Source organism: Nanorana parkeri, unplaced genomic scaffold, assembly GCF_000935625.1.
Source record: "Nanorana parkeri isolate BGI_ZX_2015 unplaced genomic scaffold, ASM93562v1 scaffold654, whole genome shotgun sequence".
In the NCBI taxonomy this organism is placed as follows: Eukaryota; Metazoa; Chordata; class Amphibia; order Anura; family Dicroglossidae; genus Nanorana; species Nanorana parkeri.
The window spans coordinates 588,926-609,701 of NW_017306922.1; the positions used below are offsets into that span (position 1 = coordinate 588,926).

At 38.7% G+C, this 20,776-nt stretch overlaps 1 protein-coding gene across 3 annotated transcripts in view; it reads left to right on the plus strand.

Annotated features, from left to right (window-relative positions):
* Nucleotides 1–20,776, plus strand: part of FAT1 (FAT atypical cadherin 1) — a 186,860-nt gene that overhangs the window by 151,255 nt on the left and 14,829 nt on the right. For all 3 annotated transcript variants that reach the window (XM_018563332.1, XM_018563329.1, XM_018563331.1), the window contains exons 20-25: nt 1,451–1,608; nt 8,279–8,741; nt 12,298–12,451; nt 16,074–16,184; nt 17,366–17,997; nt 19,571–19,705. In XM_018563332.1, the coding sequence (XP_018418834.1) occupies nt 1,451–1,608; nt 8,279–8,741; nt 12,298–12,451; nt 16,074–16,184; nt 17,366–17,997; nt 19,571–19,705 (1,653 nt within the window). The remainder of the gene's footprint in view (nt 1–1,450; nt 1,609–8,278; nt 8,742–12,297; nt 12,452–16,073; nt 16,185–17,365; nt 17,998–19,570; nt 19,706–20,776) is intronic.

The window sequence follows — 20,776 nt, forward strand, 5'->3', positions numbered from 1 at the left end:
CCCCCCCCCCCCATGCTCTAGCGCTGGAATGTCTCTTGGCACCCTCACGTCTAATGCAGCTGCATTAGTTGTGATGATGTCACAGGTCCTTGGGGAAGAGCTTAGGGTAGAAGAGGCTGCAGGGACCGGTGTAGCAGGCAAGCGGGAGAGGGGGTCGGGTGCGTATATTTTCTTTATTTTTGCCCCTAGACCAAAACAAACAGTTAACCCTTGCAATGCAGGGGTAGCCCCACTGCGAAGGTTAATTTTACATATCTGGAGTTTTTCCTTCAAGTATATTTAAACACAATCATTAACATCATCCAGCTAGGGTTTAGATCAGTAGTAGGCAGACTCTGGCCCTCCAGCTTTGGCAGACTACAAATTCCATCACACATCTGCCTCTGGGAGTCATGCCTGTGGCTGTCAGAGACTTGCAATGCCTCATGGGACTTGTAGTTGCACCACAGCTGGAAGGCTGGATTTTACCTACCCCCGGTTTAGGTCTACGTCAAGCCACACGTGTTGCAAAATGTGAGAACTACTATATGACAAATGGCCTTATAATAAAGCTATGGGTCTAGTATTAATTCCTTTAAAATTGGTAGATTTAGTTATGATAACATTGATGATACATTATGAATATGCAGACATCTTACCCTAATTTTGCAGTAAGGGTAGGGGATGAATGTCAGGACCTCACTTCCTAGAATTAGTTCTGCTTGTGAGCAGTGAATTAACAATATATAATGTCATTGTTCATGTGATAGCTGACCAGATCCTGCTCCCAGCAGTGCTTAGATTACCCACTATCCCACTTAATAACTGGGCAGGCACTCAAGTTGATAGCAGGAAGCATACCACTTACATTTAATGCCTGAGAACCGTGAACATTAGTCAAAGACTGAAAGTCACTAGCTACAGGCACTATTGACTGTCATTGTGGTGGGGGCCTGGCTACATCTGTGACCTGCTCCATCTCTGTTCCTACTTTTCTCACTGACCAGACAGATTTACTTCCCGTTTTATGGGCCAGTGATCTTGATGATTAGCCTAAGGGCAGATGTTTGGGGAGCCATTTGATTTCTCATACAGGTGGCTTGAAGTGGGCCTTCATTCTGTGGAGTGTAGCTCAAGCGGAGTACTACTGTATATGTCATTTTTAGTGTAATACAGTTGAGCAGAACATGAGCTATTTTTTATTCTTTCTCTCTATAGTTACACATTTGCTGGCCATATGTTACTCTGAGGGGGAGATACAAGTCAGGACTTCATTAACATGAAGATAATGCAAATTATGTTGATTATGTTGGCTCTTTTATTTTACTGTACATTTGATTGATGTGTTATCTTTGAGAGAAGCCTGTGGGGGTTTACACCATGATTCATACTTTATTTCCTTCAGTTAATTGTCAATATATGCACACCAAATGAAAGTCTTTGCTGAAATATATTCCTCTTTATTTTGAAGTGGGTTCATCTGTAACATTTAGTGGGAACAGCTATATAAAATACCGATTACTGGAAAATGAAAACAAGGAGGAAATGAAGCTGACGATAAAGCTGAGGACATACTCCGCACATGCCGTTGTCATGTATGCCAGAGGAACAGATTACAGCATTCTTGAGGTGTGTTTAATGTGTTGTGGTTTCTGGGATCACAAATGATTGTCTCTGGAGTGTTATTCTGGTTTTCCAGAGAAATTCTTCTTCATGCTTCTTTCTGCTTCATAAACAAGAACAACCCGTGAATTGCTACCACAGAGGTCTCCCCATACTACCTCTCCCCCTTGGATTAAATACAATTGTAACAAGTAGAGAACAGGGGTTCGATGAGAGGTACACAACCACAACATGGATGCATTTTATAAAAAATATATAACATTTATTATACACTGAATAAATAATATAAAATCATATGTGCAATAATCACACTAGACGATAACACCGTTCCTATTGTCAGGAGTATATAAGCCATGCATATTATCACAACCCCAGAATTCCAGTTACATTCATTTGATACCACATCTACATTCAAATGGAGATAGATATATCCAGTCCCAACGCGTTTCGCATATTGCTTCCTCAGGGGATCATGGATTAATCTAGCAATAGAAATTATACATAAAATTAATTCTCCTAGACAATATAACATATCCATAAGGAACTTATATAAGACATGAATACAATTCCATTGACAGTCGAATCAAGCAGAAAAGGAGCCCCACCACCAGTAAGCACCCGGCACTTACCATACATGTATGGTATCTGTAGAGGGACAGCGATTCCTAGACAGAGTGGGGGCGGGGATTGTAATCTGCCAACCCAGACACTCCATCCAATGTTGCCCCGGGGCCACAGGTAGAGGAGCGTCAGAAAACCAGAAAAGGGCGAGAAGGCCCACCTATCTTCTGTCAGTGATGGTGTGCTTGAGCAAATTATTGGCCACAATTCAGAGCTGTTCGTATTCCAAAACCTGTTCAATGCTTCATAAACAAGTGTGAAATCATTGTGTGTTACCATGTCCCTGATTTTTTACGTATTTCCAACTCCTTACACCACTCCAAAGAAAAAAGCCTACCCTGAACCTGACACATGACCCTTAAAGTTAAGGCTTAACAGTTAACCTAAGCACTTAAAAGTGATCCTTAAAATTTAATGTAATCCCTAACAAGTAATCCCTAAGTTACCCTTAAAGCAGACCCAGCACTAAAAAAGCAAGGCCTGCTTATTTGCTGAGGCTTACCCTCCCAATCCAAGAGACAGCAGTAAAGTTAAAAAAGGGAAACTGTGAGAGAAATTAATACATATTCTTGCCTAACCCACAGTGCCTGCCTGCAGTGCCTATGTGAGGGTGACATCACCATCCTTTCAGCAAGATCTCTGGGAAAGCTAAGAGCTCCAAATCTTGTGTCTTACTAGATTTGGGCGATTCTGCATTGACCAGGATCTTGCCAGAAGTATGGTGACATCACCCCTGCAGTATGGAGGCTATATTTACTAACTTTTTCCTCTCAGATTTTTTACTTTTCTGCAGAATTTTTTCACGGGGGAGGCTTCAGCAAATAATTGGATCTTTCTATGTAATGCAATGTCTTCTTTAACCTAAGCCAAATGAAAGCAGAACTGCATCTAAAATGTCAAATAAAATATACCCTCGGTTGTATATAAAGTTATTCTCTTACTTCCAACCTATGTGTTGTTTTGTCCTTAGATCACCTTGATTGTATAGGCAGAGGTGCTCTCAGTCCTCCACATCATGAATCCAGCACCTTATTAGTCGCAGTTGCAGATATGCGCATTTCCTGCTTGTTCACCACTCTACGATGCTTATGTTGCCATGGTAGTCCTGAAAAGCTAGTCTAGCAAGAGCTTCTGAGATCAATGGACACTGAGAAGTACTCATTGTAACATATCACTGAATTCAAGTACAAATAGACACACTACTTTTTTTCTTCTTACCATACAGGCTGCTATTCTGCTGCAACTACGTACTTGTCTAGGTGGCTGGAGGACAAGATATATTTTGGATATTTCACTTTTTGTGGATACATTATCACCATTAGACCATAAAACTGTGTGCATACTTTATCAGCACCAGAAATGACCAGCTCTGAAACCTCACAGACCCTGCACCAAGATTTTGCAGCATTGCAATTGATAGCAGATTTATTTTTAAGTCTTTCAGTAGGGAAAATCTTTATGAAAGGACACCTCAGATTGACTGAGAGCCTTGGGTATTCATTCACAGGCTCGCTTTTTTAAACATCATAAAAGACACAGACTTTCAAAAAGATGATGCGGCTTGTTGTCACCCAAAGCTAGACATACTTTCCAGACATCCACTGGAGGTGACGAGTGGTTTCATACACAGTATGACAGGGAAAGAGATTTTCCATATTTATAGCTTAACTAAAGCCTGAGCAAAATTGCATCTCTTCAGTAAGAGGAGTCATTTATTCTGTTGTGGTCTCATTAAAGCTGATTTCTTTGCTTAGAGAAAATGCTTTATTTTGAGGGAACCTAAATTGAAATACTCTAAGGGAACTTTGTACATTACATAAACCCCTGCACCTAGCTAGAGGCCTCCCAGATGATTGAACCTCTGCAATATAAAAAAAAAATACAATTCCCTTCTACCCTCCTCATCAAATTTGCTATTATAAGCAAATACTAGTCAGTCAGAGCTGCCTGCATTGGATCAAATAACGCTTCTACTAGCCAGTGCTTCCAGTATCTTCAGAATGTTCCTGAATAGGCACTGAAATTGCTGAAATTGTCTTCTTATGGAAAATAAAAATCCTTTTTTATCTGTATATTATGAAATACAAATGTGATTTTATTAATCTCTTGTGTGCTGGTACCTTTATAGTCTGACCATTTCATTTTGAGGATATTTACAAAGTAAAAATAACTGTTTAGGGTTTTGTGGCAATGGACTGGTAACATCCGAGGAAGTGATGGCAGACATGGCATTGAGGAAACAGATGGAATAAATAAGTTGTAAATGGACAGATGTGATAGGAAGCAAGGGTGAAATTATAACTTTGCTTGCAGGCACAACATATTATAGGAGCACTTGACACTGGGTGACAGCGAGGGGTATGACTAGAAATCACAGCATCAAAGCACATTATTGATGAGGTTCATTCTTCCCCCTAAAAAAAACATTTAATAATGTCATTGATAGTACTGGTGGCTAATGGAACTGCGTTAGTTGTTACTTCATAATTTTATGCTACTAGTGTGTGTGTCTCATCTCTTTGTCACCTGGCTTATGTGTCACCTTCTATTTGGTTTTCGCACTTTTATGTCTTCCGTCCTTGTCTTTATCACTGCTTGTTTGTCTCCCGGCGTATTGTGTTTATTAGTCTCTTTACTCCTCAATTTCATTATTTATGTGCATGCCCAAATCTCTGTCTCCCTCCTGATTTTTCTTCATGATTTTTATGTTTCCCCGCTTTATTGCCATTCTATTAGTGTTTCTTAATGAGACCTCACCTTTTGTGAGCTTTTACTGTTGGGTAGGAATTGAAGGAGGATCATGCTATCCAAAAGTGCTTGGATGTTACAGCATGGTGCAGTACAGGGTTAGCTGGGTGACTTGCTGCAGCACTAAGCTTCATATGCCCAAAGAACCTGTAGAATTCTAATGGGGCCCCCCTCATTCTCTCTGGGCTCCATAGCAGCTGTGTGGACTGTCATGACTTTTGTTATACCCATGCTTTACCATGGCAAAAGTGTATGCACAGTAGTCCTTTGCAGTCAATAGGGTTGAATCACCCTAAACATGTGGCATTTTCATTACTGTGCAATATTTCCTTATTAAAACAAAAAGGTTTCAATAAGAAAGGTTTCAATGTAAGAATCAGATAACTGCATGCACAATAAATGAAAAGTATGTGTAAAAGTTTTGTGGAGTCAGAATAATACTTCATGAGATAAAACACTGATTCGTGAGAATTAAAGGAGCTCAGTGGTTGAATAACTATTTAAAGAATTATACTCCGTTGTGGACAGTATTTATATGTGTGATCTGAAGATCATGATGAGGTGATGACCATAAGATAAAGTACTGAAAGCAGTTACAATGACCCATGCATCTCAGTGAATTTAACTTTGTCTGCCAATAGTGATGCACTTGCAGCTAGACTTTTCATACATAGGGGTCTATTCAAGAAGCTGCCGAAGGATCTAGCCGTAGCTTCGGCCGATCCTTCGGCTAGCTTCAGCCCCAGGACCCCTTCGGTTCAGTAGAACCGAAGGGTTGCTGTACGGGCTATTCACAATAGCCCGTACAGCTCCCGAACATGGCCGAGCGGCTCAGTCGAGCCGAACGCATATGCATCGTGCTGAAAGCCGAAGCTGGCCAACCGACAGCCTGCTTCTGACAGCTGGGCGGAGCCAGCCGTGATCTTACGGCTGGCTCCGGCCACTTGCAGAGAGATCAGCGTCCCTGGTTACCTGCTAACTAGGGACACTGATCTCCAAACAGCTAACTCTCCCTGGCGCCCCAGGAGTCTCCTGCTCCCGGCCGCCAAGGAGAGAAACACTGCTGTGTCTTTTTTTTCTTTATTCTGACACGAGCGATGTCAGAATAGAAAAAAAATGTTTTTCCCATTGAAATGCATTGCTACATTACTATTGGCGATTTCAATTTGCAATAGCCAATAGTAAACTAGCATTGTACCCGCCCTCTGCTGCAGTTCTCCATCAGGTCCATCAGCAGAGGGTGGGTACAATGCTAGTTTACTATTGGCTATTGCAAATTGAAATAGCCGATAGTAATGTACCAATGCATTTCAATGGGAAACATTTTTTGTTTTTCTATTCTGACATTGCTCGTGTCAGAATAAAGAAAAAAAAAGACACAGCAGTGCTTCTCTCGGGAGAGTTTTTTGTTTTTTTTACGGCAGCAGAGCCGCCGGACAATAGGAAACTATTGGGCAAAGCTAGCTGTCACTGCTTGCTCCGCACAATCGTTTTCTATTTAAGCCTTACCTCTGTATTATACAGGGTAAGTAGTGCTTTAGTGACCTTTCAGCCAAAGCATTTGAATGATGCAGATGCTGGAACCTCATTTTTAATCAGAGAAATAGCTCTTTACATTATTTATTTAAGAAATGGAATTTGAAGTTTCTTCCAAGGAAATGTTCAATATACATGATTACAAAAAGAGACACTGCATCAATCTGGCAGTCAAAATATAGACAGTTTAATTTTATATCTAGCTGTGCAGGATAAAAATGTGACATGCCTTCTTATTCTTTTTCTTCTCAGTCTTTATGATTGCTGAATTGTTCATATGAAAATGAATTGGATTTGGTTATTTGCTCACTTGTCATGTTCCTTTTTATATCAAACTAACAAACATGTTTTTTCCGTAAATTTGCATTTCCATTATTGAGTTGGGGAAACATTCATCACTACCAGATAGCAGCTCGACTGGAGACATAACCAGTGAATACATTGGTATTAGTTTGTGTCAGTAAAACATTCAACATTGATTAGCTTTATTTACAAAAAGTGACAACATAAATTTTTCCCCAGCGGATTCACAGTCAGGCTTATCAAACAGAGTCACAGCGAAGTCCTGTCTCACTGATGTTTTGTGACTGCTTTAGCCAGTTGCTGGAGCACACACAAGAGAATGTGCCATGAATGGTGCTTCAGTGTGAGACTTGCGCCTTGAATTCTACAGACAGCACTCTCAGCTCTGGGTGATGATCTTTTAAATACCATGACTTCACTGGATGGCTGTTGACATGTTTGATGCCACACAGATGCATTAGTATTCACTGCGCATAGTGAGGCTTGCAGCAGTGAGGACAAGAGAAGCTAAGAACACTCACAGGTGCCAAGAATTCATTTTTAAAATTGTAACACATATTAAAAGTATTTTCAAGTGCATACTTTCTCAGGGCATAATTATAGTGCACTAAGAACTACATAAAGCACAACTGTCATGACAGATATTGTAGCTGCACGCAGTTGAAGAAGAACTCTGGGGAAAAAAAGCTTAACCCTTGCAGTGGGGCTACCCTGTACTGCAAGTGTTAAGTTCTTGTTTATGTCTAGGTTAAACAAAAAAAAGGTTATACTTAGACCCGTCTCCCGGCCTCGCTCCCCCTAAATGATATCATTAAAGCTGAGTTTAGATTCACTTTAATGATAGCATTTAATGTATTTTTTTATTTCACATACCATTATTTATGTTTTTCTCCAAATTTCCATGCAGATCAAGCTGTTATGGAAAGCCTTTGGTGTATAACAAACATCACTATTTACTTCTATCGTTTAAATCTTGTTTACATTTTTAAGGTGCTCAGGCACCTTTTTTTAACGTATTTTCCATTGTTGTCACTGAACATACAGTATATGTTTGCTGGCTCCTAGATTGGACTGAAAGGCTCCAAATTCTATACCAGTTTATCAAGCCTGCTAAAGTAATGGAGATCAAGTTCAGAAGGTTCAATTAAATATTTCCTATTGCATTGAGGCAGTGATGATACCCTGTGCATTCATTAAGGATGTCCAGCCCACCAGCACTGGTCCAAAAGTGCTCTCAGACATTTAAAAAAAAATGTTTTCCAGCATGCTGGAAGTTTAATTCTCACAAGCTTTCCCCAATAGTAAGCAGGCTTAGTATGTGTGTATGAAACAAGGAATTTTATTTCAATGGGGTATTCATGGAAAATCCGTGGATTTTCCATATGTTCTATGACAGAAAAGCAGCTGATATTTTTTGTGAAGCTTAATCAGCTCATAAATGACTAAAAATGTTTTCTTTTTTTTATAGATCCAAGGAGGAAAACTGCAATACAAGTTTGATTGTGGCAGCGGTCCTGGAATTGTGTCTGTGCAAAGTATTCACATCAATGATGGCCAGTGGCATACTGTGTCATTAGAGGTGGACGGTAACTATGCCAGACTGGTCTTAGATCGTGTCCATACTGCCTCGGGTACTGCACCTGGAACTCTGAGAACACTCAATCTGGACAATTATGTATACTTTGGAGGCCACATGCGCCAGCAAGGAGCAAAACATGGAAGAGGCGCCCAAGTCAGCAATGGCTTCAGAGGATGCATGGACTCTGTGTATCTGAATGGTCAGGATCTCCCCCTTCATAGTAAATTAAAGAACGCGGCACTAATAGAAGAGTCTGTGGACATAACTCCAGGATGCTCTCTAACTGCCGCCGATGCCTGCACAGGCAATCCTTGCCACAATGGTGGTGTGTGCTCCCCCCTGTCTAATGGAGGTAGGCGCTCTTCTGCACTGCTTACCCTCGCTGCACATAATTGTTTAAGTGTTTATTTGTTGTTGTTGTTGTATTATACGGTTTATAAGGGGCTGTATATTCCAAAACTGCTGATTACCTACTGTACATTGTGTTCCCTCTCGTGCAGTAAAATCTAGATTAGAAAATCTATCTTCAGTTTTTATCTCAAGGTTCACATAGTAGCAGTCGTAAAAGAAGAGATCCATCATTTAAATAGCACTGTTGTTAAATTATTAATAGAGGCAATACAGCAGAAATTCACCTCCACTTTTATTTAAAGAAAAGCAGAATTAAAACTTTGGAGCACATAGGGATAGATTATGCATCCTAAACATGTCGACATGCGACATCATACCAGCTTGAAGACTTACAATTGTGTTATATATTCCAAAAGCAAGGCTCAGACAATCCAGGTAACTGTGGTAGAAAGCCTTTCAGTGAACTAGAATTGTATTGGTTATTTCGGAAAGTCCAGCTGTATTTTACTGGTAATATTTGATATTGTACATCTGGCAAGTAAATCAAATGCTTTCCTAACTATATGGTTTCCCCATATCTTTTACTTTTAGAGAATTTTGAAGCATGCAGTGTGCCTGATGGGGAATGCTCTGATTTATCTTGTTAGAATGGGGGATCTGCACATATATAAAATACTTTAGAGTATATTTTAATAAAGAAATAAAAAATGAAACAAAGTTAATCTGCGCTTATGGATAATAAGTTAATAATATGGGAAATAAAGCTGCCACAATAGAGACAACAAAGTCCTAAGGTGTAAACAATGATTTTGCGGCGCTAAACCCCTACTGTGCTTTAATATAAATATAAAATCGAAAATATTGGTTTAGTCTTGATGTGCCATAAACCTAGTAATTGTGAAAAAAATGCCCCTTTAACTGATGACAACTAATATAGAGAATGCAATATGTCAGTTACTAAAAACTATTGTGCAAAATTCACTTAGTAAAACAATATGTGAAAAAAATCACAGTGAATATCACATTGAATAAGCAATAACAGTGAAAATTCATAAATGAACCATAATAAGAAAAAAGTGTCAAATAGTCAACAAATACTACATGTAATGCGATACCTATCTGGATAGGTAAACTTCCAGATATAACACACGTAAAATCTTTGTGACCATTATAGTCAAACAGTATTTCATATGGTGAAAGTGCAAAAATTATTAACATTCAAAAAAGTCCTCCAAATCATTAGGAAAAAGTGCTGGTGATTATAATTGATCCTCCTAGTGTCACACACGTGGCCCCCCAGGGCAGTGCACACTCACCGCAAACAGATCTTAGTTACACTTCATGGGCAACCTGAGGCAGGTATTGGAACAAATCCTCCTTTATATTTCCTCCGGATGTTTACTAGATGTTATTCCCCATATATTAAGAAAGGCAAGAGGAACTCCTCATGGTGAAGTAAGTGTAAACGTTTATTTAAACACACATAAAAAAAAATCACATTTAAAATGTCAAGGGACCGGTAACTCGTGAGCCTCCGTGCTCACTTCCGCAATCTGTATGACGCTGTGATGTAGAATAGACCCACCCCGACGCGTTTCATCACTTCTGACGTTCTCAAGGGTGAGACCTGCTATCCCCTTGAGAACTTTTTTTTTTTTTGAATGTTAATAATTTTTGCACTTTCACCATATGAAATACTGTTTGACTATAATGGTCACAAAGATTTCACGTGTGTTATATCTGGAAGTCTACCTATCCAGATAGGTATCGCATCACAAGTAGTATTTGTTGACTATTTGACACTTTTTCCATCTATGAATTTTCACTGTTATTGCTTATTCAATGTGATATTCACTGCAATTTTTTTCACATATTGTTTTACTAAGTGAATTTTGCACAGTAATAGTTTTTAGTAACTGACATATTGCATTCTCTATATTAGTTGTCATCAGTTAAAGGGACATTTTTTTTTACAATTACTAGGTTTGTGGCACATCAAGACTAAACCAATATTTTCGATTTTATATTTAGATTAAAGCACAGCAGGGGTTTAGCACCGCAAAATCATTGTTTACAATAAAGAAATAAAGCCTGTTCACTTAGCAATTTAAATGTTCACCAAGCTTATTATATAAGGTAAAGCTGTGTTCACTTTAACTATCCAATCTTGTTCAAGAAAAATAAATACTGTTTTGTTTTCATTTCCCTACATTTGATTGGGTATTGAAAATTTTAAAAGCAGAAGCACTTTTTATTTAAGAAATATCCTGAAAATGCTATAATCCCAAAATACTTCAATTATTTAGAGAAAGGGCCAATATGGCAAGGGGATTGTTTGTTATAACATTCAGGATTGACACAACAAACAAATCAACTCTTCTTATAACATTACACGACGCATGTATAGTTTTACTATAAATCTGTTTTAGATGTAATAAACGTATGTGATTTTATAAGAAGAGTTGTTTTGCTTTGGTGTGTCAGTTCAGAATGCTATAACAAACAATCCCCTTGCCATATTGGCCCTTTCTCTACACGATTGAGTATTCACAGTAAACACAGCTTTATCTTATTAGCTAACCTAAGGGAATATTTACTTTGCTATGTGAACAGTCTCTTTGAAGTAAATTATTCCATTTTTGTATGTAAATTTGATGTAAAGTATAGGACATTGTAGCACTTACGTTCACAGGGCTCAGGATTTATCTGCAGGAATGTCTTGCATGTGACTAAAGTTAAGTAGGGTATGCACGGTTAGAATTTCAAACAAACTAAATCGATTTTGAATGTTCATTCGACTTTCTAATGGTTGATGTGGTCAAATCGATGATTGATTTCAACTGCAGTGACAAAAAAGTTAGAAGAACCATGTTGGAAATTTTTTCTTGATCCAACAAAACTCTAACAGTGAATGTGGTTTTTGTTCGGGAAACTTAATTCGTTCCTAAATCTAATGTTGAATAAAAACGAAAATCAAACAAAATCTCCAACAACAATTGCCAGGTCTTTGATGGCATTATGAAAGGTTCCAACTAGATTTTTCTTACAAACATTTGTGCGGAAATCTACCTGTGTACCCTACTTAACTATGGTGGCAGATAGAGCTGCAGCTAACGATTATTTTCAAAATCGATTATTGAAAAAGTTGACAACTTTTTCAATAATCGATTATAATCGATTATGTCGGTTAGTTGTTGCAGCCCTAGTGGCAGATACCACAGGGAGCATGGCGAAACAGCTTGGATGGTCTTGTATTTATGACAGTTGACATTCTGGCGAAGATGGAAGCCCAACAAACTTTGGGAAGCACTGCTATAGCAGGTTGCAACATTTTATCTTATGTGGCAATGAGTAAAAGTTTAAACTTTTTTATTGGGTACAACTGATCCTTCAAAAGCCCGTACAGACATATTGGAACAAGAGAAATAACACATGCCAATTGCACATTTGGATTGTTCACTGTTTTACATTATAGTAATATGTTTGTGAGAAAGGTGTAATTGTATTTCTTACATACTGATAACCTGATGTTTAACTTCCTGTGATTTCTCTAACAGGTTACTACTGTAAATGTACGTCGTCATATGTGGGCACACATTGCGAAATAAGTGTCAATCCCTGTGCCACTAACCCTTGCCTGTATGGTGGTACCTGCATTGCCGTTAAGGATGACTTTATCTGCCATTGTAGAGGAGAGTACACAGGCCAGAGGTAAGTTACATTTCTCATTATTCCTTTTAATATTTGTAAAGGAGGAGAGTGGCAGCACCTTGTGTTCTTAAATAGTACTTGGAGGTACTATCAACTTACCATAGTGTGCAGTATTGGGCACTTAGTCTTGTCTCCTCATAATAATATCCATGTTTCTGTTAACTAGATGTGAGTTGCTTGTATGTTATATGATCATGTAAAAACCTTCTGGAGTACTCTGTTTTGGTATTCCACAGCAGCACTATTTCTGGCTCATCAGTTTTACATCTGTATACATATCGTGTTACCAGATAATATATTTCTAGACAGAGAAGTCCAAACATGAAACAAATGATATCTTGGTTTTCTGTGTATCCATAATTTATTATTCAACGTGTGCAGCTATGAAACAGATCAAGGGATACTCCCTTGATTCCCAACCAGAGGTTGAAAAAGGCATCCGAAACCCATCCCTTCATCGAGCTCCCTTATATGCTGGAGATCAGGTTGTCACTCGACAAACCCGATAACAAATATAACACTAGATGTAATCTATCCATGCAAAAAAATACCAACATTTTGAAAGATATTATTCACAAAATATGGAAATTGTCATGGCTAATTGAAACCGCCAATACTAATAAGTACTAGACAACTCTATTTATTCAGGTTTTAAATGTATTGCATACCTTCAGCATTCATTTTGGCCACCGGGTATTAGTGTGGCATGGAAATAGTCATGTGTGTCCCCGTACAACACCACAGAAGTATTGTGTTTCTAAGCAGACTAAGCATTGCTTCTTTGTAGATTTCTAAAGCAGTAGATGTCCGCTCAGCTGCAGCTAAACAGTAATGCAACAGCACCAGAAAGAATTACTTCTCAAAGCATGGGAATAGATGAAGCCTGCATTTGCATCTAACCCCTAATGCATTTTGGATGGGCTGGTTGCTGCAAACAAAATTGAATCATAAGTATCACAGAAGAGTTGTGAATGACAGAAAATGATTGCGTGTTTTGACAGCCGTTCACTGTCTGTATTAACACTGACAAATATTGTGGATGTGGGATAGGTTGCAGGTGAGAACATCCAAGCAATTATCAGGTTTCAGTATATTAACAAAAGCAAAAACATAATTAAGTGCTTTTCTGTTTAAAGCTAAACTCCAGGGAAACATATGTATTTCTGTCAACCCAGTCATGAGTGTTCTAGAGCTCAGAAAACAGCATAGCCTCATCCAGCAGGGCATAAGACCTGATTTTTCTCTGCCGCAGTTCACTGACAATTACAGGTCTTGTCCCTCCCCCAACCTATGACTGGACAGTACAAGGAAAATCAGCACTGATGAGCTCATCCCTCTGCCACCCTATTACACGGACTGCAGCACAATCGATTGGCTCATTGTGCTGGTTTTATCTTCCCCCAGTTTGAATTCTGTTGCACAGTGGATTGCCAGAGGCTGGTACCAGGTCAAATTCAGGTGCTTACACTGTTATTTAAAAAATAAATACATTTAATAATGTATTAATACATACTATAGTATTACATAATAATGAATCGAGAGCAATCGAATACATATTGCCTAGCAAGGAATTTTGCCAAAGCACTTACAGTCATCACCTTTCCAACCGGCTTAACTCTCTCAGGTTAGCTTGACCGAACTTCCTGTTGAGTACAGGATATAAAAGGGACAGCACAATCTCCAACAGCTGCCCATCTTTCAGCTTGGAAAAGGGAGGGAGCTGGGAGCAGTAGAGTGGCTTGTCCTGCTGTGTCTGTGCGTTTGTGGAGACACAGCTTACTAGCACACACAGGGGTGGCTCCATAGGATTCCGCAAGAGTAAGGAGCCACCCTAAAACAGGATATCAGGGCCAGTGCTTAGGGGACCGGCTGATTCTGCAGGAAGCTAAAACTTTTAAATATCCAGAAGCAGCATCCATTGTAAGCAATTCCATCAGCATTTGAAATAGCATAAAAACCCTTTGACTTTAATGGTACATTATTTTAAATCCGCCTGCAGTTCAGCTTTAAAGTCATATTCCAGCCAACATGTCTTTACGTTTTGCAATTTTGAATGGGGCATGGAAGGCATAGAATTTCTATTTCTATTGCTGCATGTGACTCTGCTAGCCACAATTTTGCTCACTATGCTGACTCCAGGGGAACAACTGTCATCGGGCCAGGATAGAAGAAACGCCAAGACAGTTTTTTTACATTTTGACTTGGAAGTATTTTCTATCACTTTTTGCCCTTCTGATGCCCTGTCGCCACCATGGGAAGTAATTGCTAATCTCCGGGAGTGTAAACAGCAATAAAAATGTAACCGGCTTTAAGCCTACCCTGCCATCCAAGAAAAATGTTTTGGCTGCAGTGAGGCTTTAATTGTCACAAATTACCAGCAGTTCACAAATATGAATAGGAAGTGCTATGCTTCTGAGCTACCCCATCTGGACTACCCCAAACAGCAAAGACCATTTTCAGCCAATGTTAGTTCTTCTGTAGCAGCTTGCCTAGTCTGGAAATCATTGCACATTAACAGAACTGCATTAACTAAATATAAGAACTGAAGGATAGTGATAGTGTAGTAACAGCAGAAAAATAGACCTGCAGCTGAACTGTAGCATGGGATTACCTATCTATTACACCAGAACTGGGAATTATTTTTCTGCTGTGACTGTGTTCTGCAAAGGATGTGGACTCTGTTGACCTGATGAGCTCCTGCTGATATTGCGATTGCACTGCATTAAACAGACTGTGACTACTTGATTTAATCAGTGGTAAGTAGTAGACCATTACAACCAATTACAGTTCAGTATTTCTGATCGGGGTGAAAGCTGATTATAGGGTTTACTAAACAGAATTGCTCTTTGCACATTTCACTTTACAGAAAATCTGATCCCTGTTTTTATCTAAGTGACATAGATTAGTTTAAAATATAGGCCATATGTTTAGACAAGAGTGTTCTTAAAGTTCACATAAAACTGATATAACAGTTCAATTAGATATCATTGGTTGAAACACCCACCGACTTCTTTAAGGGATTGTCCGCATAAAATAATAATCTGCTGATGACATGCATCCTCATTCACATTGTGTGTTCTGGCATTCTGGTGGCAGAAAATATGCATACCTGAGGCAGCAATGCCAGGTGTCCCCATTTAGATGGGGACACCTGGCATTGGGGCCTGCCAAAACACACAAAATGAGGCCAAAAACCTGCCAAAATGAGGCCTAAAGTTGTATACTCCTACCTGCAGCAGCATCCTCAGCTATGCCCCTATGGGCAAATTCTGTGCCATTTTGGCAGGTAAGGCTCTTACATTTCTGGATAATGTTAGACCTTGCTGCTGCCACCTGCCCACCCACACATTACTATTAGCCCAACACTATGATGGGCTTCATCAGTGGACAATAGGAAGGAAGAGCCAAATCTTTGCCTGAAAGAACAAACAAAAGTTTGGCAATAGGGGCAACGTTTCTGGTGTTTTGTACCTACTCCTTTTGTACCTACTCCTTTTGTACCTACTCCTTTTGTAAAATCTGTCAACATGCCAGCCTATATATATATATATATGATATATATTTCTTTAACTGGCTCATGTATTTGTATCATTGCATCAGTAATATCATTTTCTTGTTGCAGATGTCAGTTAGGACCATACTGCAAAGACAACCCCTGTAAGAACAGTGGGAGATGTATTGACAGCTTGGATGGCCCTGCGTGTGAATGTGAACCTGGTTTTCATGGAGAAAGGTATCCCCTCCATTTGTGGTATCTCAGTGATCTCTGATAATAATGATGCTATTTGAACGATGATACCTAATATGTTTGTAAAAGACTTAAGCTAGCCATGCACAAATAGATTTGTTTCCTTCAGCCTTCATCAGCGTGTATAGAGGAATCTCTCCTGTCAGCTATTGTTTTCAGATAGCTGGCACCCACAGTTTTCTGAATACCCGAACAATAATCGGATGCATTTTTTTGTTCGGTTGACAATTTTCCTCCAGGCTCTTACATGAAAAAGGTTATCTAGCTGGGTAGGCTGGACTTCTATTTTTTTTTTAAATGTGAAGTCTTATGGTATCCAAAATACTAGGACTTGGTACTTGCTAGATGAAGGAAACATTTCCTTTATTAAATTACCATATTGCTCTCCACATTGTCATAGCATCTTTGCTTTTGTTACATTTAAGCAGATTCAGTATAAAATGTTGATGATTTTTCTTTTTATTGGCTATACAGCAAAACAGATAGATTCCTAGGCAGCAGATAGATGAGTTCCATTGATTCTGGGTATGACATTTTACAGGCCTATTATTAATGTCACAGTTTGTTCTGTTTGCTCTAAATCACTGTCATTAAGCATGGGTTTATCCAACATGCAGAGACTCTTTACTAGGAACAACCTCAGTGAGTGACACTTCTTGTTTGTAGCCTTCTGGTTAACACATAACTACACCCAAGAACAAAAATGTAATATATTACAACTTAGCAGGCCTTAGAAAGCAGATACAGATGTGGTGGCAGCATTATTTTTTCAGGCTTGGAAAATTTTCAGCAAATACAGAATATACCTGTTGATCCTAACAGGAATGCATTGTCCTTGTTGCTTGCTGTAAACTACTTATCTACTGACCCCCTATGTAAACATGTCAGGAGCTGAGATGGCCTTGGCAATGCAGCTCTCTGAAGGGTGTCAGTGGGAGTCACTGTCTACTTAAAATGTTCTTATTACCAGAACTTTAAGGATAATTGATTTCAGTTATCAGATCCCATACCCATTGCCTCATGGTAATTGTCAATGTGCAAATCTTGTTTTATGTTATACTTGCTATTGAGACACATGTAATATAACATAGATAATATGTCATGGTATGTATATGCAGTAGATATTACAGTGGGTGGTTTAACAAACTCATTTTGTGCTGTTGCAGATGCCTAAACGATGTTGATGAATGCACCGATAACCCATGCCCCAACGGTGCCCTTTGTGAAAACACCTATGGATCTTACACTTGTAACTGCAGCAATGGTTATGGTGGGAAACATTGCACAGAAATTGCCCTCAATAAGTATGTTTCAACCTCCTGGAACATTGGCCTAGCGGAGGTCATTGGGATAATTGTCTTCATAGCAGGCATCTTCTGTCTGGTTGTAATTTTTGTCGTTTGCCGAGTAGTGGCCAGTAAGAAGAAGAAGAGGCAGCAGGAATCAGTGGACAAACACTCTGGGGTATCTTCTGCATTTTTACAAAGGCCGTTCATGGATCCTAAATTGAACAAGAATATCTATGCTGATATCCCTCCCCAGGTACCTGTCCGCCCTATATCCTACACTCCAAGCATTCCAAGTGACTCCAGAAATAACTTGGACCGAAACTCCTTTGAAGGATCCACCATTCCAGAACACCCTGAATTTAGCACTTTCAATCCAGACTCTGTACATGGACATAGGAAAGCTGTAGCAGTCTGCAGTGTTGCTCCAAACCTGCCACCTCCGCCTCCATCTAACTCCCCCTCTGATTGTGACTCAATCCAAAAGTCAAGTTGGGAATTTGACTATGATGGTAAGCTTTTGTTTTAACTAAAGCTCTGTGAAACAAAGTTTTTTACTTTTACAATGTAACAGTGGGGATAAAGGCCAATTGCTCCAGAACTGTTAAATGATCTTTAATTTTTTTTTTAAAGAAATGTATGTTAGAGCTATATTTTCAAGCTTTCTCTAAGGCATCTTAGGAGTTAAAAAATACTGTAGTTTAAAAATACTTTTAAATCTAAGAGTCAGGGGGAAGTCTGAGCTTCTTTTGTGCATAGTTTAAGTACTGTTTTTTTTTTTTTTAATTACACGGTGCAAGAGCCATGATTATTCACATTTAGGATAGGCAGAATTCATCTTTCAACAAGAGTAGTCAGACTACTTAAAGGTTATTTCTGATTGGTTGCTGACTACAGGGATTGGGGGAGGACCAGGTATTTAACACATCCGGAAGTGTCACCTGCAGTTCTGACAAGTTCAAACCAGAAATTGGAAAGGGTTAAAACCCCAGATTATGTCAATGTCCCCATTGTCAGCAGAAGAGTTCAACTGGCAGCTTGGGAATATTAAGCTGAGTCCTTGTTGCCCTACTTTGTTTAAAGGGAAGCTATAATGGTTTACAGTAATTATTTAATATGTTTTTAATGAATATTTTGTTTTTGAACTAATATAAACTTTTTTTTTGTTTTTACAAACATTTAAAAAAAAATGTTTATATGTACATGTTATTGGTGTCACTGAGCATTATGAATTTTCTACAGAAAGTGCCGAAGCTGGCACCTTCCAAAATAGTTTTGTACCTAATAGTCTGTAAGACTCCATTTGACCAGAACAAGCAGGGACAAGGAATAGAGGCACAAGTGACTAGCTCATTCACTACCATGAGCTATGGTAGACAACTGGCTGTTTTCTGTAACACTGGCTGTTTTCTGTAACACAATTAAAATAGACATACCGTATATCTTTTAAAAAGAAACATAGAACTGCACCTGCTGTTTGGAGATTAAATTATTATTATTACTGATATTATTAAACATTTCATATTTGCCTTACTAAAGGGAAAATTATACCAAACCATTATATTTAGACTTAAACAAAAAAGAAGTGCCACACAAGAGTTTAAGTCGAGCACTTTTGTAGGTTTCTGTGTATTTTGGCAGGCAGAAGAGTGCTCATTGGCTGGATAGTTGCCTAATACACCACTGTTATCTAATGCACACAGGGTTGTTTACGGCTATTTTGCAGAAATTAACTGTGTGCACAATATTTATAATATTGCATTGTTGATCTTTTATTCTGTGTAGAAAGTAACACACAACCCATTTATTAATTTGGTTTGTGGAGATTACACACGCTATTCAGTGCATGTAATCTCCACAAACCATTAAAGTCCATTTTTGTCTCTTGGGAATTGGTGATTGTGCTTTGTCATTTCAATTATTTCATTTCAAAGAGACTCCATGATTGTTATGTTCAAACACATTTTACTACCTTTTTTCTTGAACTGAAGCTCCCGTCTGTCCTTTTGGGAAATGATCAAAGCTATATCTTGTTAATTAAGTGTCCTTAACATTTTGACATTATATCTACTTTTTCGCTTACAGCTAAGGTCGATCTTGACCCATGTCTTTCAAAGAAGTCTCTGGATGAAAAGCCTGGTCATCTATACAATCCGCGCGAAAGCATGTCTGAAATTCAGTCACTTAGTTCCTTCCAATCAGAGTCCTGTGATGATAATGGTATGTACAGACAGGGATATTCATTTACACATATAAGCTGATTGGCATACTGGTTTCAGGGTCTCTGATGATGGTTTGCAAGACTAGATGTAAACCACAAAGGTAGAAATAATTTCTCAGCTAGGAATTACATTAAAAAGTTCTCTTTTACTGTGGCAGCATACAAAATCTGTGTTATAAAATTAGCATTGTGCATAAAATATATTTAAATATACTTCTAATTTTGTTTTTAATGTAATTAATGATATTCAGCATCATTAGTTGTTTTGCTGTCAGGTTATTAAGACTCCTTGAAGAAATATGATGAAAGTGGGGATGTTTTGAAAACTCCAACATTCTAATGAGACAGTGCTTTGCAGTTATCTATTTTTCTTGCAGAAATGCCTGCTGTTAAAATCTGATATTACATTATATAAATGCTTTGCAATGGGGACCAAGGTATAACTCAGAACATATTACCTGGTCAGATTCCAGTCAGCCAAGTAATAAACAGTTCGATGGTGTAATATTATGGCTTACAAGATGGCTGCGGTAGGTTGTGGTCCCTATATTTTATTACACGTAGGGAACCCAGTCAAGTCTCCATGTGTTTCTGTATTGATCAGTATGAAGTATTTACCTGCACACCAGGATCCAAGGTGTTATTCAGAAGCTGTCCACTGGTGCTACCATGTATGTTTAGCGTCTGAATAAAGGCATATAACATATTGGACCCTGGTGTGCGGGCCACTACTTCTTACTTTTGGACTTGCTCTGTGCCATCCACTGGTCATACCAGCCCCCGTCTTATTGCATTGGGATTCTAGTCTGGAGTGCGGTGGGACATAGATTATTCTGTATTGCTCAGGTCACCTGAATATTACAGCAGGTTTAAAGGAGTAGCTTCCACTAAAGCCACGCACTAAGGAATATCTTGGTATGCCTCAGTCAGAATTTTTAAGGGTGAAGAGATCGTGTTGAACTTCTGACCCAATAGAAAAATACATTTGTCCATTTAATAATAGGGAAGCACTGCTAATTTATAAAAGTGTCTGAGGCTGGATTTTCACCTTTGCATTGCAATATTGAATG